Source organism: Talpa occidentalis, unplaced genomic scaffold (genome assembly GCF_014898055.3).
Source record: "Talpa occidentalis isolate TD23 unplaced genomic scaffold, MPIMG_talOcc4v2.1 talOcc4.3, whole genome shotgun sequence".
Taxonomy (NCBI): Eukaryota; Metazoa; Chordata; class Mammalia; order Eulipotyphla; family Talpidae; genus Talpa; species Talpa occidentalis.
This window is the reverse complement of record NW_023603184.1, coordinates 141,412,651-141,440,420: the sequence shown is the minus strand read 5'-3', so window position 1 is coordinate 141,440,420 and position 27,770 is coordinate 141,412,651. Positions and strand designations below refer to the sequence as shown.

General features: G+C 48.5%; 1 protein-coding gene across 1 annotated transcript in view; it reads left to right on the top strand.

Moving 5' to 3' along the window:
- The first annotated feature begins 6,619 nt into the window (after positions 1-6,619).
- AP1S3 (adaptor related protein complex 1 subunit sigma 3) overlaps positions 6,620-27,770 on the top strand; it is a 64,081-nt gene continuing 42,930 nt past the window's right edge. Inside the window, exon 1 of the mRNA XM_054700106.1 lies at positions 6,620-6,663. Coding sequence (XP_054556081.1) covers positions 6,661-6,663 — 3 coding nt within the window. The 5' untranslated portion in view covers positions 6,620-6,660. The remainder of the gene's footprint in view (positions 6,664-27,770) is intronic.

The following is a 27,770-nucleotide window of genomic DNA, read 5'->3' as shown; positions in this document are numbered from 1 at the left end:
TAAACACCGCTGAAGGGGTCCCTAGTCCCACTTAAAACGGGTGAGGAGGAGGCAGGACAATCAGAATGTCTGGCCCAGGTTTCGACCACACAAGCTGCCTGCTGGGGCCCTGCCTGAACTCGCTTTGAAGTCCAGCCTCTCCTTTGCTTCTTTCATTTTTCAATTTGTGTGTACTTTTTAACAGGAAGTGCTCTGTCCCTTTCATAGCTTTGTTTGGGGGGTGACTCCCTTCCCCTTGTGAGTAGGCTCTGGAAGAGCAGGCTTGATGGGGAGTCTCAGCTACCCTGGGGAGCACCATCCACCTGCCTGCAGGCAGTAGCTGGGACCTCACAGGCCCCTGGGGTGCAGGCCCCCCGTTGCCCCTCCAGGTTCTGTGAGCCCAGGGCTGCAGGGGCTGTTCTTTTCAGGAGATTCTGGATCCTCTGGAGGCTGGAGGAATGGGCTTGAGCTGGGGCATATGGACAAAGAGGCCACTGGGGTCCCAGAGGTTGTGCAGAGGCTCCCCTGGGGCTCTTGGTCTCAGGGGCTGAGCTGCACCCCAGCAGAGAAGCCCAATGGCGGATCTGCTGAGTACGCCCGCGGCTATGAAGGAGTGGACCCAAGACACATGGACCGGACCCGGATGTAACCTTGAGCCCCAGGGCAACAGAAAAGGGTCCCAAAGGACCCTCTCCAGCTCCACATCCAAGGGACTCAGTGGCTCCCCTGGGGTGCACAGAGTCCAGAGAGTGCTCACCAGGTCCTCAAGGGAGGTCCTGGCATGGTTTCCTTGGAGATTCTCCTTGAAGCTCCCCCAGTCCTGGTTCTGGTGCTGCTGCTCCCAGGGCTCCCCGGTGCTCAGAGGAGCTACACTCCTCCCTGGGGAGCTCTGAGTCACCCTGTGTGCCCAGCTTCCCAGGCCCTCACTCTGGGGAACCCTGTCCCTCCAGGATGTCCAGCTTACCTCTCCTCCCCACAGGGGGTGCTGGGCCCCCAAACACCCAGGCAGGTGGGACTGAGATCCTCCTCCTCTGCCCTCTCCCCGCTCTGGGTGCCTCTCCTCTGGCCTGTCTTCCACGTACCCCCTGTTGATCCTCTGCCCCTCCTTCCCGGCTCCTCACCCCCTGCTCTGCTTTCCAGCCACAACTCCCTCTTTGGCTCTTTCATCAGCCTTTCCCAAGCCACCGAGCTCCACTGTCTCTAGCTGGCTTCTCCTGTTAGGGGGAGAGGCTGTCCTAAAGCTAATTCCATGCAGGCTTTGTGGACTCCACCCCCACCCCAGGCCAAAGCCAAAGACACTGGGAACTCCACATCCCATCACCACCCAAGGGAAGGTGGCTGGGACCTGAGGGTGGGGTTCAGCAGCCAGGTGGGTATAAAGCCAGACACGTGGGCTTTGGAGGGGGTCCCCCATTTTGCTCCCCGCCAGCTCTGAGAGTGCCTTTGGGTTTCCAGGTCGTCGGATCGGGTAGGACGCATGAAAGACTTTATTTCCCTATTTTCTCCCTGAGTTGTACATTTTCCTTATTTCCTTTTCCCTTGTAAATAAACCTTTTATGAACCTTTTGTGTGTGTCTGTAGTGGAGTATTCATAAGTCCCTTGTAAGCGCGCGGGTGAGGACCCACAGCCAGGAACCCGTTCAATATCGGGGCTGCCCTGTAACACTCCCACCTCCTTTCCGTCCTCTCTCCGCTCCTCTGCCAGCCCGGCTGTCCTCTCCCCTGCCCCTCCTGCCCTCCCCACCTCCCCCTCGCTCCTCCACCATTGCTTCTTCTCACCCTGTCTGTCTCTCTCTTTCCTTCCCCCTCCTTTTCTCCCTCTTCTCATGACTGATTTGTGTATGGGGGGGGGGATGCCTCAGGGGCTAGACAGAGGGGGCCTTGGGGCTCGTCCCCAGCTTCCAGTCGTGCTGGGGCATGGAGGGGTGGGTGGCCCTCTGTTATTTTTTTCAACCTCTTACTTGATCGCTTTCAGTTTCTAGAATGTTTATATTTTGGCTTAACTTATGGGCTCTCACCATTTTACTTGATTATCAAGTCCCTGATTTGTTCCTCTTCCCTCTTCTCTCCCTCCCTCACCCCCCATGGGCTTGATGGTGGCCTTTACTGCATTCTTGTGCCCCTGGTGTTATAGGGCAGCCCCGATATTGAACAGGTTGCCTGGCTGTGGGTCCTCACCCGCGCGCTTACAAGGGACTTATGAATGCTCCACTACAGGCACACACAGAAGGTTAATAAAAGGTTTATTTACAAGGGAAAAGGAAATAAGGAAAATGTACAACTCAGGGAGAAAATAGGGAAATAAAGTCTTTAACGCGTCCTACCCGATCCGCCGACCTGGAAACCCAAAAAGCATTCTCAGAGCTGGCCGGACGCTGTGAGCTGGTGGGGAGCAAAATGGGGGACCCCCTCCAAAGCCCACGTGTCTGGCTTTATACCCACCTGGCTGCTGAACCCCACCCTCAGGTCCCAGCCACCTTCCCTTGGGTGGTGATGGGATTTGGAGTTCCCAGTGTCTTTGGCTTTGGCCTGGGGTGGGGGTGGCGTCCACAAAGCCTGTATGGAATTAGCTTTAGGACAGCCTTTCCCCCCTAACACTGGCACTATACAGTCACTGAGTCATCCAGGGAGGGGGACTCAGAGATCCGGCTGAGCTGACACCGGGCGTGGTGGTATAGCAGAGCAGGCTCTGATCCAGAGCCCATCCAGTCTGAACCCCTTGACACCGCACACCCTGACCTCTGCCTAGGACAGCAGGGTTTAAACCCAAAGGCCTGGTCCGGCTAGGAGGTGGTGCTCTCATTGCTGGACTGAGTCAGGGTGGGTTAGGGAGGCGGGAGTTCTGAATGAGCCCCCCATCTAACAAGCCCCGCGTGCATGTGCTGGGCATGAAGCTTCAAGGGGGAGCAGCTCCAGTCTCTGTGTCTTGATTCCAGGTTTAGCTCAGTCTCTCTTTTTTTGTTTTTGTTTTTTTTTTTTTAAAGATTTTTATTTTTGGGGCCTCCCCGGTGGCGCAGCGGTTGAGCGCTGGGTTGCGAAGTTGCCTGCAGCCTCTGCAGCGCCGGTTCGATCCCCGGCTGCTCCCCGGCCACCGGAGGAGGGTCCCACATGGCGCGTAGACCTCTCCTGCCGCCCGCTGCTCCCCTCAGCAGTGTACTTCGGTCCTTCTGCCTGCTCTGCTCCCCGCTCTGGCTCTGGTGAATTCTCTCACCCTCCCGCGCTTCTGACTGTACCCAGTGCTCGTAAAAATAAATAAATAAATCTTAAAAAAAAAAAAACAGGTATTAAAAAAATAGGTATATAAAAAAAAGATTTTTATTTTTATACAAGAACCAGGGTACAGTCCAGATGCACGGGAGGGTGAGAAGATTCACTGGAGAAAGAGTGGGGAACAGAACAGGCAGACTGACTGAAATACTCTTCTGAGGGGAGCAGCGGGCAAGACAGGAGAGGTCTGCTGCGCCATGTGGGATTCTCGCTGACTGGCCGGGATTGAACCCACGCTGCAGAGGCTGCAGACACCTTCACAATGTGGCGCTCAACCGCCTGCGCCACCAGGGAGGCCCTCAGTCTCTCTTTCTAATTCATGTTTTCATCAATACCTATGACCTATCTCTCAAACTAGCTTTTTATTTTCTTTCTGTCAGCGATAGCATCACAATTAAAAAGAATGTAAAACTTAAAAAATATAGACAATGAGGTAAGTACAATGAACCACTTTATCACCCAAATTATCAAGATTTTGTTGCATGTGAGTTATAGATCCTTTCCTTTGCTGAGGTATTTTAAAAAAATGCTTATTGTGGTGGGCCTCCCTGGTGGTGCAAAGGGTTAAGTCTCAGCACTATGAAGCTATCTGCAGCCACTGTACTATGAAGCCATGCACAGCCGCTGAGGCCTGAGTTCGATTCCCTGCCAGGAAGTTGACCCACATGGCTCAGCAGACCTCTCCTGTCTTGCCCGCTGCACCCCTCAGCATTGTGTTTCAGTAGATCCACCTGATCTGCTCCTCATTCTGTCTCTGGTGAATCCTCTCACCCTACTGCGCCTTTAGCCTACACCCCAGCTCTTTTATGAATAAATATTTAAAAAATGCTTATTGCAGTAACATTGATTTCCAACACCAGCATGCCTTTGGGCTATGGGTCCACACCTCTGTGGAAGTGCATTATCACGCCTCTTACCCACTGTCCCTGTCTGCTCTGTTCTAGGCTCCCCTCTGCACTTGTGGCAGTGCCCCCCTCAGATACATTGTCTTGGAAACCAGATAAGATAATCTCTACAGAGTCTAGCTGGGTGACTTTGGGTGTGGCAAGACTCTGGAGGGAGGAAGCCTCAAGTGAAAAAACCCAGGGCAGAGTCCACTGTCCCTCTGGGCAAGGTTGGGGGGAAGGCAAAGATGCAGATAGTTTTCAACCCCCTCATCCTCTAAGTAAACTTTCCCTAACATAGACCACGAAGTGAGAGAACTTTGCTCTGTCCTAATCTGAGACTTAATTGTCATGACAAGGGCGCAGAGATTTCTGCAGCTTTAAAATCTCTCCTTTAAAGTCCCTATCTCTTGCCACTAAATCCCTTATGACTGAAGCTTCCAGGCCTTTCTGTTGGAGCAGGAAGGTGGGTGGGACGGGGCCTAACCCAGTCCTGAAGCTAGACGGAAAGGAGGAGAGGCAAGAAGGTTGGACTTGTGTAAGGGAAGGCCAGGAGGGTGAGGCAGGCGGGAAATGCAGCCTAGAAGTGAGAGCAGAAGGAGGAAATTCACAGTTAATGTGGATCAGCACCCAGGGTGTCACACCCACTGCCTGGGGTTTAATCCGAGAACCCTCTTCCTGAGCCCTCTGACAGACGCTGCACTGGGCGCCAAAGCTTAGAGAAGGTGTCCAGCAAATGAAAATCCAAGGAAGAAGTTGAGCTTTTTGAAAACTTTGAGGTTGGCGGCTGTTGAATTTTGGGGGGCACGTAATGTCTTAATGTCCCAAAGACCCCTTGTCTTTTGGCCCCAGCCCTCTGATCTGGAACTCCTAAGGCAGCCACAAAGCCTCAGGACACCCTTCTCTTCTCCTTCTGCATTAAGTCAGCGAGACGTTCTTGTGTCCACCCCGCCACTGCACTTGCGCAGCTTGTGATGCCCTGTTGTTAGGCCCCACGAGAGACCATGAGCTTCAGGAGAAGGGAGGCTGGTGTGCTCCCTGCGGGACCCCTGCCCCTCCTGTAGGGCTTGGCACTGAGTGTGGCAGGAATGCTTGGTTGGATAAGTGTCCCTTATTTCTCCTCCGAAGCCCACATCCCACGAAGGTCCCCAGTGGATTCCCAGAAGGACTTTCACCACCCATTTTAGCTTCTGGGGAGCACCCAAAGGCCCTTAACCTTTTTAGGATCGCCGGTCTCTTTAGGTACATGACAAAACCAATTGACTCTCCTCCAAGAACTTAAGTGTGCACTCTTAATTCCTTATAACATGCGTGCATGTGTGTGTGTGTGTGTGGGGGGGGGAAGTGTTGGAGACCTTTAACGTCCAGGCTAAAAACTCCATGTAAGAAAAACCAAGGGGATGAGAGAGACTGGAGAAGGAAGTCTTCACACCGCCGAAGTCTTAGTGTTAGGGGGAAAAGGCTGTCCTGAAGCTAATTCCATACAGGCTTCGTGGACTCCACCCCCACCCCAGGCCAAAGCCAAAGACACAGGGAACTCCACATCCCATCACCACCCAAGGGAAGGTGGCTGGGACCTGAGGGTGGGGTTCAGCAGCCAGGTTGGGATAAAGCCAGACACGTGGGCTTTGAGGGGGGGGGGTCCCCAGACCGGCCAGTGGATCGGGTAGGACGCATTAAAGACTTTACTTCCCTATTTTCTCCCTGAGTTGTCCATTTTCCTTATTTCCTTTTCCCTTGTAAATAAACCTTTTATTAACCCTTTGTGTGTGTCTGTGGTGGAGTATTCATAAGTCCCTTGTAAGCGCGCGGGTGAGGACCCACAGCCAGGAACCTGTTCAATATCGGGGCTGCCCTATAACATTAGGAGAAAAGTTAAAACTTGAGAACTGCGCCGGTTACTATCCCCCGAGTCCCTGGCGTGCAGGGGACAGGCATATTCCTACTTCCAGCCCTGCCGAGCGCGCCCTCCCTTTCCACTGGAGACAAGACCCCTGGGACACCGGCCTCAGGCCGCCACAGCCGTCTCGGCCAATGCTCCAGGTGGCTGAAGGCAGAAACCTCCGGGCGGCGGCGCGAGGAGTGGGGGACCCCCGGCCGGCGTCCCAGCGCTAGCTCGCCCGCGGGGCGCACAGGTAGTTGTGCGGCAGGTGCATGAGCACCTGCGGGCTGCCGGGGCCGGAGAGCTGCCTCGGGGCTGCGGGGGACGGAGCAGGGGATGTGCGGAGAGAGGGAATCGAGGGAGGCAGGGGGGCGGGGGGAGAGGGGATAGCGGGGTAGGGGAGGGGGAGGGGAGGAGCAGCCGGCAGGAGGGAGGGGAGCGGCGGGGAGGGGCCGGGGCGGGCGGCCGGAGGGAGGCGCGGGGGCGGGCGGGCGCCGCGGGGAGGAGTCTGCAAACTTTCATTTCCAGGGCATTGTGGGAAGCAGCCATGGTCTGAGGCGCGCGCCTCACCTGTCAGCCGCGCCGGCTCCTGCGCTCGGCTCTGCGCTCGCGTCCTGGGGCGGCCGCGGGGCGCGGGGCGCCGGCACCATGGTGAGTGCGCGCGCGGGCGGGGAGGGTGCGCGCCCGGGAGGCACCTGCGGGCCGGGGCCGGGCGGGGAGCGGCTCCCCCTCCGCGGGCGCGGGCCCCCGACCCGCGCGCTCGGCCGCCCGGCGGCCCCCCGGAGCGGAGCGCGGCGCGCGGGCCCCCGGATCCCGCCCGGTCCCCGCGGCGGCCGGCGCCGCTTCATTCATTGCTCCGCGGCGTGCTGAGCGCCCGGCCCGGCCGGCGGGGTGCCCGGCGCGGGGCTGCCCGGGTGAGCGGGGACCCCGGAGTCCAGGCTCACTCTCCAAGGGGTGGAGGGAGGGAGACGCGGCAGCACACACCGGCAGATGAAGGGACCCTGAAGTCTCAGGTGCCGTCTAGTGGGGGTGCAGGGGAGGCCACGCGCAGAGTGAGCTTGCAGGAAGGCGTCGTGGAGGAGGTGACATCTGAGCCTTTGGGGGGCCTGGAGGGGGCTGCAGGTAGAGGGAACAGAGCGCAGCCCTTGTTGCTTGCATGAGAGGGAGGCAGGGGCTCATGGAGGCAGGTCATGATAAGCCAAGTTAAAGAGTTTGGTTTTCATGCCAACTGAATGGTGGAGTGTTCAAGCCCTGAGTAAGGGGACTGACCTTATCGGCTGGTTCTGTGCTTTAGAAAGTGTTCCTTGGCTGTTGGTGGAGAGCAGACTGGGGTACCGGCGTGTAGGGGTGACAAAGGGGAAGCAGAGACCAGTCCTGCTGCTCCAGGAGAGGGGTCCGGTGGCCTGCACCTGGGTGGCCCTTCCTCCTGCCTTCTGCCTGTGGGTGGCTTGTGAGAGTGCAGAGGAGCAGTGCCAGTACCCTCCACCCCCCCCCACCTCCCCAGATGCCAGAGGAGCACAGGTGCCTTGTGCTGGGTGGGCCCTGGTGGCTCAGCTCAGGCAACAGCAGGACCATGTGGGTTAAGAAAGTTGATGGAACAGGAGAACAATGGAGCGCTGAGCCCCTGGCAGGAAGAGGCAGATGCCATTCCTAGGAGAGGTTTGGCTGCAGAGGCACAGCTGTTTGGGAGGCTCCTTGTAAATACAGCCTGATGCAGAAGGGAGGCTGTAAATAATGGAGCAGCTCTCTGGGCTTGCTCGGGTTTCCCAAGGTGCAGGGTGAAGAGGAGCGGGCAGCCAGCATCATTTGTCTCAAGGCCCTGGAGTTTCTCAGTAGCAAAAAGGTTACTCCCATCCCAGAGGCTGGGCGGGGTCCAGGCTCTGTGCAAAGCCTGTGCATTTTGTGTAGTCCTGTTGGTGTTATATGATCAGTTGATCAGAAATGTTGACGTTTACCCCAGTTTTCCCCAAACCTGGAACTTTCCCAGGCCTTGCCCAACGGGAATATTATTGTTATTGAGCACTGGTGGTATCTCTTACCTTCTCGAGCTCAAGGAATCCTGGCAACAACCAGAGAGTGAGGGATGAGCTCTTTGTGTTTTCCCCGTGCTGCCTAGTTCTTGCTGTGTGTCCTTGGTGAAATGCCTTGACCTCTCCATGCCAGTGTGCTCATTGGGAAAATGGAGATAAGAGTTTTCAAAGTGTGCACTGGGTACCTTAGGAGTTGCCAAGACCTTTTCAGAAGTCCTCAAGATCAAAACTGTTTTCACCAGAGCGCTAGGATATTATTTGTCCAGCTCACATTCACTTCCACATGTCTGCAGTGGAGCTTTCTTGAGGTTCATCTGACCTGGGATAGAGGGGGTGGGGGTGGGGGAGGGAGGAAGCAGCTAGGGGAGCCCAGCTGGGTTCCACTGAGGCATTCATTAAAGGGGCTTGTTAAAAGGGAAGCCTACCTGCCCCCTTTCTTACTCATTTTCCTTTTTCTGCTTTGGGGTATTTTATTACTGTTAGCAAAAAAGTTATTTCTGTGAATGTGTAGTCGGTTTATTATGAAAGAATTAATAAGTATCTAAAATGTTCTCCCTTTAAATTTATCACACAATAGGCGTCAAGCTTATAACCCAAATGTCTGTTTTTAAGAGTCAGGGAGTCATAGGTGGGGCCTGTGAGTCAGTGCAGGTGGCAGCCTGCAGGGCAGCTTTGCACAGTGCATGCTCAGCCACTGTGACTGTCACACAGTAGAGAAAGTGGGCCTCTCTGCTGTCCACCAGCCCAGGCTCTTTGACAAGGGCCCGTTGGTGACTCCCTGTCTTTCTCCTGCTCCATCGTTGCCTCTTGCCAAACCTTACACTAGGAAACTGGAAGAAGCTTGCAGTAACCCACCTGGATGGCGCCCCCAGGAAATATTCTCCATTCACCGTACCAGGGTTCCAGGTGTCCAGCGCAGAGATTTCCCCTCTCTCGAACAGGCTGGGCCCTTGTGTGTATCTGGATCGTTTAGTTTGAACCATCCGTGAACCTCTGCCCCCTGCCTTTGTCATAGAAATCTCTGCCTTGGAAAACCAGCCTGGGGTACTGTGTTTCAGGGACCCCCACGGAGTCGCTCAGGGGCGGAGGGGGGAGAGGGCGGGGTGACTCCTAAGCCCCCTTACTGGGAAGAATGGTATTGAATGACCGACTATGTGGATGGAAGGAGGGTTTATCTTTATTTGTTCCTTTCTTAATGTTCACCTGTAGGAAGGTGACAGTGAGGATTTATTGGGTCGCGTTTGAAAGGCTCTGGGGACACCTTTCTTTATTTGTGACATGTCCCTTGCCATACCTACCAGAGCATGGTAGGAATGGGCCCTGACACTTGGTGCATATTTAATAATCTTTGGCTTTGAATTTAAATCTTGCTTGCTCAGACACACGTCCTGCTGTATTTAAGAAGTCAGAGAGAAGAGCCTGGCCGCTGCTCCAAACTGGCATTTCCTCTTGTGACCTCAGAGGGCAAGCTCACTTGCTTTTCTCTCTTAAAAGGAGAAAAGTCTCAAGTCAGGATACTTTCCGTTAGGTAGAGCTGGGTTCTGAAATAGCGCTCTCTAAATTGTTTCTGCAAATCACCTGGGGGAAAAACAATTCGCTCATTAGCCTTTCAGTAGGATGAGGCTTAGACCTAAAAGTACATCCTGTCAAGATGTAGATGTTCCAGATTCCACATTTGAGTGGCCTTGTTAGATCTTCTCCAGCAGGACTTTGGGCTGATGAGACAAGATGGGTCTGCGGTGAGGTTCAGTGGGCACTGGAATGCAGGGGCATCCTTCCACGCTGGGTGTGTTAAGGAAGAGGCACCAAGGCCGTGGTTGGCAAGCTGGGGTGCTTGTGCCTGGGGTATATTCATCCTTGAAGGGGAGTTGGGTCATCCATTGATAAACATTCTCTTCCAGAGCATTGTAGATTTAGAAAAAAATTTTTTGCTTGAAAATATACTATATATGGGTCCAAGCTGGAAAATTCACACAAGCTATAAAAATAAAAACCCTAAGAAATGGTCTGTTTATGGCTAGTTGCTTAAGGTGAAGCCCCTAGGTCTCTCAAGACTTCTGCCATTGCTGCTCTTTATAATTATTTGGGTACAAAAACTTGAGGTGGGTTTCTAAGGTAGAGGTCAGAAGAATGTTTCTGTAATGTACCAGATCATAAATACCTTAGGTTTGTGGGTTTAGTGAGCCCCATCACTGTTACTCCACTATATAATACTAGAGTGGAAACAGCACAGCAGTACCCCTCCTGCAGACTGGTGTGGCTGCCTTTTTTTTTTTTTTTTTGGTGACATAACAAGTTTAGTCTTAGAGACAAGCAGTCCAGAGGAGGGCTAGTCAGCTCTTTTAAAACTGCCACAGAATTCACTGAAAATTTGTTTTTTATCTTTTTTGTCATATATTTTCTACATCATTTTTCATTTTTGCACAATGTATGCATTTTCATCTTGGTTAGTGGGCAGACCACGGGCCTGTTTGGCTGTGTCTTAATAAAACTTTATTTATAAAAACAGGTGGAGGGCCAGAATTGGCTGTTAGGCTATAGTTTGTTGTCTCATGTTCTAAGGAAACGTCCTTTAATTCACTCTCATGTATATTGGACAGATCAATTGGATACCCCATGACAGGCCGAGTTCCAGCCAGAACTGACTACATAATTTGTGGTGCCCAAGGCAAAATGAAAATGTAGGTCATCTCTTTCTAAATTACTGAGAATTTCAAGCTAATGACAGCAGAGCTTTAAACCAAGTGCTTCTGAATTCTGGGCTCCAGGGTCCTGTGCAGGTGCCCTATGTCCATGGCTCTAGGCCCAGAGATTGCACTGAAGACACCAGAAACTCCCTGCTTTCCTGGAGCCCACTTGCTTGTAGAGGAGATCTAGAAAGTGTCTAAATCTTCTGTATCAATCACACGGAGGAGGACTGTACTGTGTCATTTCACTTCATGGAAGCTGCCCGTGTTTCTGATGGGGTGGAGTGGGGAGCAGGGTGCCTTGGGGATGAGCTCAGGCCCTGCCACTCCTCCTGCTGAGGAGGCGGGGCCTTGCCTCCTGCTGCTTAGGCTGCTTGTGGTCACTTCCTGAACCAGCTCTGGCTGGACTGGGATTGAGAAGCCATATCCCTCTCCCAGGATATGGTTTCAGATTAGCTTTCTGCTGCCGGCAGTGACCTTGTCATGGACCCATGGTCCCTGAGTGCACAGCGTGGTGGCTTCCCAGCTCCTCTGGGTCTGCCCTGTTCATGGGGGAGGGGGGAGTCTAATTTGTCAGCTTAGATCCAGTACAGTATTTCTTCATTTTGTAAAATGAGATAGATAGGGTACATATAAAATGAAAACTTTTAGAAGGATATGCAAGAAATAGTGATTTTTTTTTTTTTTGAGACAGGTGCTAGGCATCTGTTAATATTTTCTTCTCTGCACCCTCCCCCTGCCCCTTCATGTAGGCTCTTGGGCAGATTCCCAGGACTCCTGATTACACTGTGCTTTCTGTATATGAAATGAGAATAGCTGCAGAGAAAAGAGGTGATCCATCTTTCCCACTTCAGTGATTCTGGAACTTTGGATAATGAGGCAAAATAATATTTCTAGTTGCTTCACAAGAACTGTTAGAGTACAGAGATCTTTGTCAGATCCTTTGGGGTCAGCTACACTGTGTTCAGTAGACAGTTGAATATTCCAGAAAGATTACAGAGTCACATCCCTGAAAAAAACCAAGAAGGACCTGTCATATCTGGTATCAGACTCAGGTCATCCCTGAATTGTTCTCCCAGTTTCAGTGCCTGCTGTACATCCCAGCTTCCCCTACCCTCCTTTGCCACATGCCCCCCCCCAAAAAAAAAAAAATCACAGCAGCATGTTTATGCAGCTAAAGATTTCAGAGATTTGAGAAAAATTAATATCACTTTTAAGAGAAGTGATATTAAGAAATAAAAGCAAACCAGGAAAGAACCAGGCAGCTGAGTGTGCTATCAGAAGACACTGGTGATTGTGTAAGTGTGTGTCTGTGTGCTCCCCGTGAGACAGACACAGGGAGTGTCTTGCACAGCTTTTCATGGTTCCTTCTCGGTCATGCCTCTTAAGGCAGGTGTCAAGCAGCAAGGGGGATGCGCCCAGGTGGACATCCCAGACCCTGTGTGAACTCTGTGTTCTTGATAGTTGCCTGTCCCTTTCCTAGGGGACCCCTCCCTAAGGTTGCCTGGGGATTGAATGAGATAATTCAGTTCATGCCCTTAGCCCTGGATCTGACACCCTGAACTCATTCCATCAGTGTTAGCTCCACTCTTTTTGAGAGAAATAGGAATAAGCGGATGGAAACCTTTTTAAAAAAATGGTTCATCCGAGTTCTTCTGAGAAATTTATTTGCTCAAATGAAATAAAGAAACAAAATACTGACTGCAAATATTGGGAGAAGGTAAGGGCTGTCTTCGTATCACATTTTTTGGGGGGCCTAAAGTGATTCAAACTAAGCGTCTGTATAGAACATTTTTCTTTTATTTTTTAAACAAGCACCTGCCTCTAGTATCTTCAAGAAGTCAAGTGCTCAGTTTTAAGTGCGCTGCATTTATGAGACCTGCCTTTCGGAGGCCACCTACCCAGTCCTAAGATTGTCATCCCTTAAGAATTCAGATCTCTCAATCTATGTTTGCCCCCAAGTAGGGAGGAGTCTCCACTGTGTCTCAGACTGCATGTGAATTTCCGCAGGGTTCGGTGGATGGGCCCCTCCCACCTCTTAACTAGGCGGGTCCACAGCTGTAGGCACGGTTGTCAAGGTGTAGAAGCCCTTGGGGACAGATTTTTAATGAGTGCCGAGCAGGCTTCAGTAGGAGGAAAACGAAAGTTTTTTTTTTTTTTTTATAATAAATTTTATTGTTATATTCCCCATACAATTGCAGCCCCCCCATTCTGACCCCAATCCCTCCCCTCCCGCCCCGCCCCCCTAAAAGTGTCTCTGGTTCGTAGTTTTTTGTTGATTTTGATTTTCACTTTCTTATAGTTATTCATTTTCCTGGTCCCTTATTTAAGTTTTCTAGATTCCTGCTATGAGTGAGACCATCCGGTATTTTTCTTTTTCTTTCTGGCTTATTTTGCTGAGCATGATCCCTTCCAGCGCCATCCATGTTGCTGCAAATTGCATGTGTTTATCTTTTTTGAATGCTGAGTAATATTCCATGGTGTATATGTACCACATCTTCTTGATCCAGTCATCTCTTTTTGGGCATTTGGGCTGTTTCCAAAGCTTAGCTATTGTAAACAGTGCTGCTATAAACATAGGGGTGCAGGTGCTCTTTGGAGTTGATGTTTCTGTGTCCTTTGGGTAAATACCTAGGAGTGGAATTGCTGGATCATATGGAAGCTCTATGTTTAGTAGGTCCAGAAATCTCCACACAGCTAGGAAAACGAAAGTTTTAATAAAGATTACGTGGTCATTACCCTACTGGTGCCAGGTTTAGCACCTCTTGAACAAAGTCCTTCCTGATCACACTCAAAAAATCACATTAAGAAAGATAAAATAAGCAGCACTATGAAATATGAATAGCGTCCTGGTTATTAGCATCTCATTCAACTTCAAAGTCATCCTGGAAATTGCCTGGACCTGTCTGTTCTGCTCCCCTCTCTGTCACTGGTGAATCCTCGCACCGCCCAACTCTGGCCTGTACCCCAGTTCTTGTATGCATAAATGAATCTTAAAAAAAAAAATGAAACAGAACGAAGGCCAGTGTACCTCTGCAAACAGTCCGGGGGAGACTGTAATGACAGGTTACTTACTATAGGGCAAGATGACATGGCAAACCGGAGTCTTTTTTTTTTTTTAAAGATCTATTTATGCACACAGAAACTGGGGTACAGGCCAGAGGTGTATGAAGGGCGGTGAGAGGATTCACCAGAGACAGAGTGGGGAGCAGAACAGGCAGACTGACTGAAATACACTGCTGAGGGGAGCAGCGGGCGAGACAGGAGAGGTCTGCTGTGCCATGTGGTTAGCTCCTTGGCCGGTGGGGGTTGACCCTGTGCTGCAGAGGCTGCGGACACCTTCACAGCACTGCGCTCAACCCGCTATGCCACTTGATATATTCAATTCGATTTGCTCTGTCCAGGCCATGGTAAATGGGGAAACAGTAGATGAATCACTTTTCAGGTTTTTTTCTTGTTCGTCGTTGTGATCTCAACTGTGTAGGATATTAGAAAAGAAAAACCTGCCGGACATGGGTCACAAGCAGCTTTTCCTGTGATTTTGACGTTTTCTCACATGCGTGATGAGTGTAGACAAGGATGAGGACGGATCTGGGTAATTAAGCTCGCAAGCCTTTTGTTCAAGTGATGTAATTGCTGTGGGAATTCCGAGCAGGAGGATGCAGGAGGGACTTGGGAGAGACTGGCAGTGGGCTGAGCACCTGAGGGCTGGCTACCAGGCCTTCAGCTTTTTCTTTTTCTTTTTTTTAAAGATTTATTTATTTGTGCACACAAGAGCTGGGGTACAGGCCAGAGGTGTGGGGGGTGAGAGGATTCACCAGAGACAGAGTGGGGAACAGAACAGGCAGACGGACCGAAATACACTGCTGAGGGGAGCAGCTGGCGATTCAGCAGAGGTCTGCTGCACCATGTGGGTAGCTCCCTGGGGGGGGGGGGATAGAACTTGTGCTGCAGAGGCTGCAGATAACTTCATAGTGCTGAGACTTTAACCCCTTGCCTCACCAGAGAGGCCCCTCCCCGTCTGTTATCAGCTGCAGGAAAATCATGTGCATCATGTGCATAAATCAATATGCATTATTTTTTGAAGGTATCAGAGGTGGGGCCGGCGGGATGCCGAGCTGTTGGTCAGCGGCACCTTCCGGCTGTGGGTGTGAGGCCCCACACTGCACAGGTGGGCCTCATGCCCGCACATCCGTGGAGAGTGCGCTGGTGTTCCTTGTCCATAGGTACATTGTGTCTCACGGCTGGAGTAGGGGCAATTTTGAGTCCTTATCATGTCATGTTTAAGAGAAGCACGACGTTATTTTGCTAGAGGCACACGTTTCCTGAGTACTTACCGTGTCTGTATCTGTAACTGGATGTTATGGAGAGAGGGGAAACAACGGGGTGATGGTGTGTCAGATCCCACAAGGATCTGATCCACGGTGGGGGTGTGAGTGTGTGGACAGCCCATAGGCCCCCCGCCCAGCCACGCGGATGCTGAAACAGAACATATGGTCCAGAGGGATGAGGTTGCCAGGGAAGTGGGAATTCTGAAAGCGGACCTGAAAGGATGTTGTCTGCTTGGTTTGGTGAAGAGTGCTTTTCAGACATGGGGGAGGAAAGCGGGGGGCTGGACCCCCGGAAGGCTTGTTTAGGGGCCAGCGAACAGCTTGGCCGCATATGGGTAGGAGTTTGGAAAATGCGCGCAGACACACACATGCACACACCCAAGTCCCTAAAAATTTCATTCCTGAGAAGAAGTGTTCTAGACTGTTTGGGTTTCTATTTTCTGCTCAGAAATGGAGTATGAGCAAAGCAACACGAACTGCCTAGGACAAGCACCCACAAAAAATCTCCACCCCTCTGGTTTTGCCCGGGGTGGTGGTGGTGGTGGGGGTGGTAGAAGACCCATATAGATGTGCTGACATGAAGCTTTAAAGTGAAATGTGAAGTTTCATATTCATTTCCTTCATTTTTTAAAAAAGATTTGTCTATGCATACAAGAACTGAGGCACAGGCCAGAGCTGCAGGAGTGAGAGGATTCACCAGCGACAGAGTGGGGAGCAGAATAGGGAGATCTACTGAAATAGCTGCTGAGGGAGCAGCAGGTAAGACAGGAGAGGTCTGCTGGGCCATGTGGGTCAGCTCCCTGGCTGGGGATTGAATTTGTGCTGCAGTGGCTGACCATAGCTTCACAGTGCTGTGCTTAACCCCTTGAGCCACCAGGGAGGCCCTCATTTCTTTCTATGTCGATAAATTCAACCTCCTTACCCACATCTCAGGAAAACTTGGGGCTGCTTTTCCCTGTTTGTTGTTTTTTTTTTTTTTTAAGAAAATTCAGGCAATAAATATTTACCGAACTCCTATATACCAGTGCCTATTAAGATCCAAACCATTAAACTTATACAGGAATAAAAAATTTTTTTAAATAATGAGCTGAAAGTACAACCTTATCTGTGGCTCCCTGTCAAAGACATTTGGAAAAAGGCTTTTTTCCTATGTCAACTGCAAGAGAAATAACTTTGGGTCTGAGAAAAAACCTTTTAGAAGTGACCTTTGAAATAATGGACTTGTCTGATTAACTGACTTGTATCCGTATTTATTAGTAAAATCCGAATGAGATTGTGCCTTTTAAATCATGATTTTAAGTCATTTTTGGAGCAATGAGCTTAGTAAACAGTAAGTCAGTGAAATGGCATCAGTGCCACTTCTGTTCCACTTAAATCAGTTCCAAGGTCAAAATACTGATATTTAAAGATCACACTGGGTGTTCTAACAGGAGTTACATCAAAACTTTTATTTATTTATTTTTTTTAAATTTATTTATGCATACAAGAACTGGGGTGTAAGCCAGAGGTGCAGAGGGTGAGAGGATTCACCAGAGACAGAGTGGGGCGCAGAGCAGGCAGACTGACTGAAATCCACTGCTGAGGGGAGCAGCGGGGAAGGAGACAGGAGAGGTCTGCTGGGCCATATGCGTAGCTCTCTGACCGGCCTGGGGATTGAACTTTTGCTGCAGAGGTTGCAGACAGCTTCACAGTGCTGTGCTTAACCCCTTGTGCCACCAGGAATGCCCTTCTATAATATACTTTCTTTCTTTTTTTTTTAAATAGAGGCATGTTTTATTTATTTATTTATTTTATTTGTTTGTTTGTTTTGTTTATACAAGCACTGGGTACAGTCAGAAGCGCGGGAGGGTGAGAGAATTCACCAGAGCCAGAGCGGGGAGCAGAGCAGGCAGAAGGACCGAAGTACACTGCTGAGGGGAGCAGCGGGCGGCAGGAGAGGTCTGCAAGCCATGTGGGACCCTCCTCTGGTGGCCGGGGAGTAGCCGGGGATCGAACCAGCGCCGCAGAGGCCGCGGGCAGCTTCGTAACCCAGCGCTCAACCGCTGCGCCACCGGGGAGGCCCCATATAATATACTTTCAATTTAAAATTATACTCTGCGCTAGAGTCTTGGCTATGAAAGTTAAAAACATTTGAATTCATATGGAATCACCAAAAACCCCGAATAGCCAAAGCTCTACTGAAAAAAAAAGAAGGAAATGGAGGCATCACACTCCCAGACTTCAAACTATACTACAAAGCCATAATCATCAAAACTGCATGGTATTGGAACAAGAACAGACACACAGACCAATGGAATCGAATAGAAAATCCAGAAATAAACCCACAGATTTATGGTCAACTAATCTTTGACAAAGGAGCAAAGACTATGCATTGGAGCAAAGAAAGTTTGTTCAATAAATGGTGCTGGGAAAACTGGGTCGCTACATGCAAAAGAATGAAGCTTGACCACTACCTCACACCATACACAAAAATCAACTCAAAATGGATTAAAGAACTAGACATAAGACCTGAAACCATAAAATACATAGAAGGAAATATAGGCGAAACACTACGGGATTTGCACATCAAAGACATCTTTAAAGACACATCACCCAAAGCAGTGATAGTGAAGAGAAAGATAAACAGCTGGGACTACATCAAATTAAAGAGCTTCTGCACAGCAAAAGAGACAATAACAAAAACAAAGAGAAACCCCACCAACTGGGAGAACATTTTTGCACCCAACACTAATGATAAAGGACTGATCACAAAAATCTGCAAAGAGCTGATGAGACTCAGCAACAACAAAGAAAATAATCCAGTCAAAAAATGGGCAGAAGAGCTAAAAAGAAACTTCTCTGAAGAGGAAATGCAAATGGCCAACAGACATATGAAAAAATGTTCAACATCACTTGTAATCAGGGAAATGCAAATCAAAACTACCATGAGATACCATCTCACACCAGTGAGAATGGCACATATTAAAAAAACTAGCAACAACAAATGTTGGCGAGGATGTGGAGAAAAAGGAACTCTTCTGCACTGTTGGTGGGAGTGCAAACTGGTCCAACCACTATGGAGAGCTGTGTGGAGATTTCTGGACCTACTAAACATAGAGCTTCCATATGATCCAGCAATTCCACTCCTAGGTATTTACCCAAAGGACACAGAAACATCAATTCCAAAGAGCACCTGCACTCCTATGTTTATAGCAGCACTGTTTACAATAGCTAAGCTTTGGAAACAACCCAAATGCCCAAAAATAGATGACTGGATCAAGAAGATGTGGTACATATATACCATGGAATATTACTCAGCATTCAAAAAAGATAAACACATGCAATTTGCAGCAACATGGATGGCACTGGAAGGGATCATGCTCAGCGAAATAAGCCAAAAAGAAAAAGAAAAATACCGGATGGTCTCACTCATAGCAGGAATCTAGAAAACTTAAATAAGGGACCAGGAAAATGAATATAAGAAAGTGAAAATCAAAATCAACAAAAAAACTATGAACCAGAGACACTTTTTGGGGGGTGGGGGGCGGGAGGGGAAGGATTGGGGTCAGAATGGGGCGTTTGCAATTGTATGGGGGAATATAAAAATAAAATTTAATATTTAAAAAAAAAAAAAAAAAACAAAAAAAAAAACATTTTGCACTTTGAGCAAAAGTGACCAAAACAGAGACACAAAATTCTTTTTCATGAACTGTGAAATAAAATAATCCCAAACAGTATAGGTCTTTTCTTTACAAGCCGTAACCACCACGCCCAATTTTATTGAGATATAATTGACCAAAGCATTGAGGTATTATTTTTCAAAATAACATCCTTGCAAGATTTATAATTAAGTATTGGTTTTACTGCCAACTGCCATAATTATTTATGGGTGTGAAAGCCTTTTTAGTTTATTTTGAAACTACTCATTACTAAAATTAGGTGCCATTTTTTAATTTGAAAAATTTATTTTATTTATTTTTTTTTTTATAGAGGCATGCTTTATTTATTTGTTTTTGCTGGTTTGTTTGTTTGTTTTGTTTATACAAGCACTGGGTACAGTCAGAAGCGCGGGAGGGTGAGAGAATTCACCAGAGCCAGAGCTGGGGCAGAGCAGGCAGAAGGACCGAAGTACACTGCTGAGGGGAGCAGCGGGCGGCAGGAGAGGTCTGCGCGCCATGTGGGACCCTCCTCCGGTGGCCGGGGAGCAGCCGGGGATCAAACCGGCGCCGCAGAGGCCGCGCGCAGCTTCGCAACCCAGCGCTCAACCGCTGCGCCACCGGGGAGGCCCTAATTTGAAAAATTTAAAAGAACGAATTATGAAGTGTACCGACGCCCCTTCCCTTCTAGGTTATGTTTAGACCTAAGGGCATTCCTTACCTCATTTCACGTTCTAGTCCCACCACCTCCGTCCTGGTGACTCAGGGAAAGTCTGTGAAGTGTCAACAACTTGGATTTCTTTGCGTTCATTGTTGGTACAGCGCCTGGGTACGTGATGGGAACAAACGACTAACACATGTAAACACGCCCAGCACAGTGCTGCCGTGCGGGGGTCGTTTTTGTTGATTGGCGTGTGGAATCCCTGTTCACATCCCTTGGGCAGCTGATTCAAGCCTTCCTGCAAGAAATGCTCCCTAAGAAGTAAGAGGGTGATCAGATTTCTGGGAGAGTGTGGGGTCAGAGTGGCAAGGGTGGGTATCTGTGCTTCTGTCTCTGGTGCTTACTCGTAGCTATTGCATCCACTTCCACTCCAGGTGAGCACGGCAACAGCTGGGACTCAGAGGCAAGACACAGAACAGACCTCTCCCCCAGATCTGTGTTAATAGATTCTCACCAGTTGTCTTCCTTCTCAGGCTGCTGAGCAGACAGCTGCTGTTGATGTAGCTTTCTTCAAACAGGCTGCTGGAGAGTTGATCCTGGAACCACGCTGGCCGCCATGACAGCCACGTGTCCTATGGCCACACCATGGTCATGTGGATTGAGCCGTGTCCCCTACAGAAGACTCACCTCGCTGCCTGTGGACTTTAGTCACTGAGTTAGGAGGATCACCTGCAGCCTTCTGTGAACTGTCTGCAGTGTTGTTGAGTCTAGTGTATGCGCCCACTTGACACAGGTGCAAAAGGTGTGTAGATGGTCACCTGCTGCCCCATCTACACGTGTGCATGTGAAGATGGCTGGTGACTGGTGTGAAGGATTGCTGTGTGGATGGTGGAAAGACCCCAGGCTTTCAAGTCAGATAGGTCTGTGTTGAAACCCTCTGCATTTACTAGCTTTTGAGCTCAGCCATTCACATAGCTGTTAAGGGCCAAAGTCCCCTCGGAAGGCCTCCTACAAACACTTGCTATCTTTTCCTGCTGGGTGTTATCATGATTGAGATGCTTGTGGCTACTCATATTTCCTGCTTCTGCTAGCAGCACTGTTGTGTTCATACCCTGGTCCCCTGGCTTTGCTCAAAAAGCACCATCTGATCTCTTGATTCGTTTTTGACAAGTTGCCATTTGAAGTTTTTTCAAATACATGGGGGTGGAAGGAATAGTCATCCACTTTCTGTCATAGAGATTTATCATTGGACTTATTGGGTTACTTTCCTAATTTAAGCAATTAGCCTAGTTGGTGATAAAGTTCATTCTGGAAGTATTGTGTTCTGTGGAATGAATGCGGAGTAATGTATATAGAAGAATGGTTTATATGCTTGGATTACTTGCTATGGAATAAAAAATTCAGATTTCTTAGGAAGTTTGGGCCCATTGCCTTAGTTTCTCTTACATGTAGGTTAGTTTTACAAATCTATACATCATATACTTTAATTAGTACCATGGTCCTTAGGAATCTGAGGTTTATAACATAGGAGAGAGATTCCAGAGTTGAGTAGACTCTCAACATCATTATTTGGGTCTGTCTGGAATTAATTAACCTGGTCTCTCTGCTTTGCTTGGGCTGTATCCAAAATCACCCCTGGGTGGTTCAGCTTCTCTAAACTCTTGTACCCAAAGAAAACATGTCATATGCTGGGACCCAGGACTAAAATTTACCAAGCAAGGAAAACTAATGACTGTCCTTCATTTTATAGCGAAAGACACTTGAGGATTTTCCAATGTGGTTTATGGGACATTGGTTTGTCCCGGCCCGCGGGATTCGGAGGCACGGAAAGAGAAGGGCTGAGGATTGAAATGAGGGGCTTGACAATTTGACGCTAGCGTTTGCTGCTTTATTTTTCCTTTTTCCTTTTCCTACTTTTACATGTCTTTCTTTTCCCTGACTTTCTTACTTCCCTGGCCTTCTCTCTGCTCCTCTCGCAGTAACTCTCCTCTCTCGTGGTTCTCCTCTTAAATCTCTTTTTCTTCTCTCTCTCTCTCTCTCTCTCTCTCTCTCTCTCTCTCTCTCTCTCCTCTTATACCCTCGTAGCTCCTCCCCCCGTACCTCCCAGTCTCATGTGCTTTACAGGAAAAACCTGTGGTTCTCCAAAGGCGAAACGGTAAAGCGAACTCATGGCACGCATATGCAACATGGCACATACTCTGGACGGCTCCGGACATTGGTTGATATTTACTTCCAGAATTGATGGTATTGTTTTACTAATTCTATCAAGTCTACTGGTAAATAATTAAAGGTCTAAGTCAAGAACCCAATTATATTCATTGAAAATAAAGCCAGGGTCTTTGTTATTATCAGCCTCAAATCTTCTATACGTCTCAGAACTCTTAATGCTTTAAAAAAAAATATTTATTTATTTTAAAGATTTATTTATTTATGCATACAAGAGCTGGGGTACAGGCCAGAGATGCAGGAGGTGAGAGTATTCACCGGAGACAGAGTGGGGAGCAGAACAGGCAGACAGACTGAAATACACTGCCTAGGGGAGCAGCGGGCAAGACAATAGAGGTCTGCTGCACCATGTGGATTTCTCCTTGGCTGGCTGGGGATTGAACTTGTGCTGCAGAGGCTGCGGATTGCTTCATAGTGTGGTGCTTAACCCCTTGCGCCACCAGGAAGTCCCTCTTACTGCATATTTTAAAGATTTATTTATTTATTTATACAAGCACTGGGTACAGTCAGAAGAGCGGGAGGGTGAGAGAATTCACCAGAGCCAGAGCGGGGAACAGAACAGGCAGACCGACAAAGTACACTGCTGAGGGGAGCAGTGGGCTGCAGGAGAGGTCTGCGTGCCATGTGGGACCCTTGAGGCGACCGGGGATCAAACCGGCGCTGCAGAGGCTGCAGGCAGCTTTGCAGCCCAGCACTCAACCGCTGTGCCACCAGGGGAGGCCCCTTACCGCATATTTTAACTTAATGTGCAAGCCATGTTTTGATTGAAGTTCAGTTAAGATTTTCTCTGAATGAAGCATAAGAATGTTTTGCAAAATGGCAGAAGTTCCCTTGCTCATTGAGGGTTTTGTTTGTCAAGTTTGCGAGGGTCATTGGAAAACCAGTCTCAGGTATAGGCCCTTCATCACTTTAGCTTGAGGATGGCCAGAGAGGGTAGAGATACTGCCCTTCACCTGTTTGACTTCAGAATTAGGTGCCATCCAAAGAGCAGAAATGCCAACCCTTTGTCATGTTTGCCTCTTTATTAAATTCAATACTGATGGGTGTGGTCTCTGGTTCAAACCTGTGAACTAGATAAAACAGAACAGAAAATGAAAGGCAGAGAACAGCTACTTATTGCTGAGTGCAGGGCACCCAGCGGTGCCAGGCCTCTCCTCTGTGGCCTTGTCCCTGTGATTGTTCTCAAACTCGCTCAGGATAATCTTCCTTCCAGCAAGTATCACAGGGACCCTGGGGGGCAAGGCAGGAAGCCCAAACCACTTTCCTATTCTGAAGCTACTGGCATGTCAAAGATGAAGGACCCAAACAAGGCCATAAATATTGTGGCACACTTTCAAGCCCTGTGCTTAATAAATGTTTGCTTATAGCCTGCATAAAATACAGTGCACTTTCATTTCACTGTTTGCAAACTGTTTTAAGGATTTACAAAAATGGAAGGATTCACACTGCATACCAGGAGCTTGGGCAGGGAACAGGACACAAGATTACAGGGGTATGATGAATGTCTCTGTTGCCTTTTTGGGATTCTCCTTGACTGCCTGAATAATGGGCAGCTCTCAATTTGAAACCTTGTGGATATGAGGCCTGCCCCTTCCTTCACACCCATTCCATCACTGGGCTGCCCCTGATGCTGAAGATGGTTTGTTTGTCCGTATGGTGCCATACAGTGTCATTATGGTGTCCAGTCTCTTGGGAAGTGGCTTACAGAGGGGGTGCAGGGACTGTTGGAGTGGGTTGAGCCAGGTTGTATCTCCAAACAGGGCTACACTTGGTAAAATTATTGAGAGCAGAGGACATGCTACCAGCTGGCTGACTTCTAGTCCAGTTCTACCCCAAATAGCTGCATGACCTTGCTCAGGTTACGTAAGGTCTCTGTCTTTCATGTACTTCAAAGTTAAAAAATGGAGAAATAATCGGTATCCACCTCACGTGTTTGTTGTGGGGATTAAAAGCTGTAAAGAACTTAGCACAGGGCCTGACATGTAGTATATGATATTCCAAATCATGTACAATGGTAGTAAATTTCCGGTTGCGTAGGATTCATTCTCGCTGCCAAGACCTCCATCTCCTCACTCTCTAGTTCTTTGCATGAAAGCCCCAGAGTTGGGCCTCCCCGGTGGCGCAGCGGTTGAGCGCTGGGTTGCGAAGCTGCCCACAACCTCTGCAGCGCCGGTTCGATCCCCGGCCGCTGGGCGAGGGTCCCACATGGCGCGCAGACCTCTCCTGCCACCCGCTGCCCCCCTCAGCAGTGTACTTCGGTCCTTCTGCCTGTTCTGTTCCCCACTCTGGCTCTGGTGAATTCTCTCACCCTCCCGCGCTTCTGACTGTACCCAGTGCTTGTATAAATAAATAAAACAAAATCTTTAAAAAAGAAAAGAAAAGAAAGCCCCGGAGTTTACTGCATGGAGAGATTGTCTTCCATCTCCAGGCACAAAGTCCTAAAGACAGGCTTTGGAAACTATAGAAAAATTGCTCTCTGAGATTTTGTAATACGCATTCTGTGATCAAAATGGCCATCGTGAAGCAGTCATGGAAGTGAACATTTTCATTGTTTTTACGGATTATTGTACATCCAGTTTCCTTGTCTCGTTCTTGTGGCTCTTTCCTGCCTTCACCCCTCCCCTCTCCCTAGGGTGGTTCTGGGCAGACTCCATGCCCCCCCCAAGACCCTCAACCTGCCTGACCACAACTATTCAGATTTTACTTTTGTTTCTTTGAGGTTAACTTTTATTTAGATCTAGAGTTGGCATGTTTTAAAATAAATCCCTCAAAATCGAAAACCACTTCTCTAAGGGCAAGGGGTGGGAAGGAAGCTCAAATGCAGCACAACTCCCTTACACAGGTGAACAAAGGCTCACACCCCCCCACACATAAGCAGGGGGAAGACTTTATTCAGTAAATGTGATATTGTATGATTCTGTAACATTGGCTTCTGAGATGCCTATAGAACAAAATTTGGGTTGAGATGTGTCCTCTCCCTGCTTATGACCTTTCACCTGACAATAACTCTGTGTCCCATCATTCAAAGATTTAATGATTGCCATCGTCTTGTCTGATAGATGTCTGGTGTTGGCTGGTTAGGGTAGAATGGAACGTGGAAATCTTTTCATGTCCAGCACCTCAGAGATGCTGGTCAGCTTGAGGGGCACATATAGCTGGTGCTTGACAAAATCTGGGCTTGTCATGTTGTTTTTCCAGAGGTTCTGATTTTACTGACTCAGTAGTAAACAGGCAGAGAGTAAAGTAAAAATCAAACCACTATGACACCCCCTGCAATTTCTACAGCTTCTATCCAAGAGACCCCCAAGATATAAACACACCCCCGAGTTCCAAGTAACCATTGAACCAGAATGCCCTCGGCATCTGCAGTTGGATATAGATGGAAGTATTAAAAATGGAGCAAAACAGCAGCTCAAGGATAAAATGGACTAAGGGCTCAAATAGACGTTTCTCCTAGAAGACACCCAAATGATAAATAAGCGCTTGAAAAAATACTCAGCCTGACAATTCATTAGGAAAATGCATATCAAAACCACAAAGAGATAGCAATTCATGCCCATTAAAATGGCTACTATTAAAATAATAAAGTGTCAGCCGGGTGTGGAGAAATTAGAGTGTGGTAGGAAAGTAGACAGTGCAGCTATTCTAGCAAAAAGTATAGCAGTTTCTCAAAATATTTCGTATATAATTACCATCCAATCCAGAGATTCCCCTGCTAGGTATGAACCCAAAGGAATAAAAAGCAGGGACTTGGAGAGATATCTGTACACCCATGTTTGTAACAGTTTTATTCACAAGTAGCCAAAAAGTGGAGGCAACCCAAGCGTTCATCAGTGAGTGAGTGGATACACAAAATGTGGCCTACACACAGGAGAGACTTCAGCTTCAAAGGCAAGATATTTGGGTCTCCCTGGTGGCGCAAGGGATTAAGCACAGCACTGTGAAGCTACCTGCAGCTTCTGCAGCAAGAGTTTGATCCTCGGCCCGGGAGCTACCCACATGATGAGGCAGACCTCTCCTGTGTCACCCGCTGCTCCCCTCAGCAGTGTATTTCAGTCAGTCTGCCTGTTCTGCTCCCCACTCTGTCTCTGGTGAATCCTCTCAGCCCCCACAACTCTGGCCTGTACCCCAGTTCTTGTATGCATAAATAAATAAATCTTTTTTTTAAAGAAAGAGAAGATATTCCATTGACATGTGCTACAACATGGATGGGCCTCAAGGACACCATGCTAAGTGAAATAAGCCAGTCTCCAAAGGATGGATACCATGGGATTCCACTTCCATGAGGCACCTACTACAGTGGCCAGATAATAGAGACAAAAAGTAGAATGGCTGTTGCCAGGGGTTGGGGAGAGACAGCGAGATAAATGGGGAGTTATTGTTTAACAAGATCAGGGTTTCAGTTTTGGAAGATGAAAAAATTCTAGAGATGGATGGGGATGGACAGGAATGGTTGCAAATATTATGGATATATTTATGATCACTGAGCTGTACACTTAGAGTGGCAAATTTCAGATAATGTACACATTGCTATAATAAAAGTAAAAACTATAAAATGGAACCAAAATTTAAACCACGATATAAATAGCATACTTCTTAAAAGAGAATTGCAGTGAATGGGTCTGTCTGGAAGGAAGAAGCCTAAATGGTCTATTATAATGCAAATTGTGGCAAATTTGGGGGGTTTTTCTCTCTATCACAAAGTATTTGCTGAGCATTTCCTGCCTGGGATTATTTTTTAAAGATGGAACAGTGCATCTTTTCATTTAAGTGTGCAGACATTACTTTGCTGTTTCAAGCAAGAAAATAATACCATTCTTTTGGTCCAGGTGCAAACTAAGAGTAGTGTATTTAGAAAAGGAGAGGGTTTGACATGGGCTCAGGTGTCATTTTATTTTCTTCTGTCATGGATTAAACTACTTAGTCTAAATTTTCACCAGCCTGGCTGCATTTTGCTTTGATCAAAAGACAACTGCAGGGCCTCCCCGGTGGCGCAGCGGTTGAGCGCTGGGTTGCAAAGCTGCCCGCAGCCTCTGCAGCGCCGGTTCGATCCCCGCCTGCTCCCGGGCCACCAGAGGAGGGTCCCTCATGGCGCGCAGACCTCTCCTGCCGCCCGCTGCTCCCCTCAGCAGTGTACTTGGGTCCTTCTGCCTGCTCTGCTCCCCGCTCTGGCTCTGGTGAATTCTCTCACCCTCCCGCGCTTCTGACTGTACCCAGTGCTTGTATGTATGTATGTATAAATCAATCAATCAATCAATCTTTAAAAAAAAAAAGACAACTTCAGGGCCTCCTCTGGTTGAGCAGCGGTTGAGCCCAGCGCTGTGAAGCTGTCCACAGCCTCTGCAGCGCCAGTTTGATCCCCAGCCGCCAGCGAGGGTCCCACATGTCGTACAGACCTCTCCTGTGGCCCGCTGCTCCCCTCAGCAGTGTATTTTGTCAGTCTGCCTGTTCTGTTCCCCGCTCTGACTCTGGTGAATTCTCTCACCCTCCTGCACTTCTGACTGTACCCAGTGCTTGTATAAATAAATAAATATTTAAAAAAATTATATATATATATACTTAAAAAAAAAAAAAAAAAACAACTGCATTGTAGGTCAAGCTTCCCAGGTTCTGTCCTGACTCAGAAACTTCCTAGCTGTGAGACTTCCTCCCTAGAAGGGAGTTTCCTTTGGCTTATATGACAAATTCTATTCGGCTTTTGCATTTTGCAGACTCATGGGTCTATGGTATGGGAATTTGTAGTGCATTGTAGTTTCAGAACATATTACTCTTTGCTCTCAATCCATGAGCTCTTCTGTAATTTCTAAATCAAAACTCTGCAAAAGATTGGTATTGAATGAAATAAGGCAGCTCTGGTGGACTTAGTTTATAGTCCCAATTTGAGAAGAACCACAGTGAGAGGTGTAAAGGCATCTCGAAGGTAGGTCTCTGCTGGCTCGTGGTCATTGTCACTGATGGGAGGATTATTGGGGAAACCGTTACTGAGCCCATGACACTGGTGCTGATGGAATCAGCCCCTCACTCCCCCTGGAGTCCTGGACTGGGGGCTCTGCTGCTGCTGTGCCGCTGGAACCACACCTGGAAAAGTCATAAGGAGACCATCGAAGAGTAAACAACAGAGGCTTGGATCCCGATTCTGAACTTGTTGGCTTGGGAATTAAGTTTTGCCAAAAGAGAAAAAGTAAAAT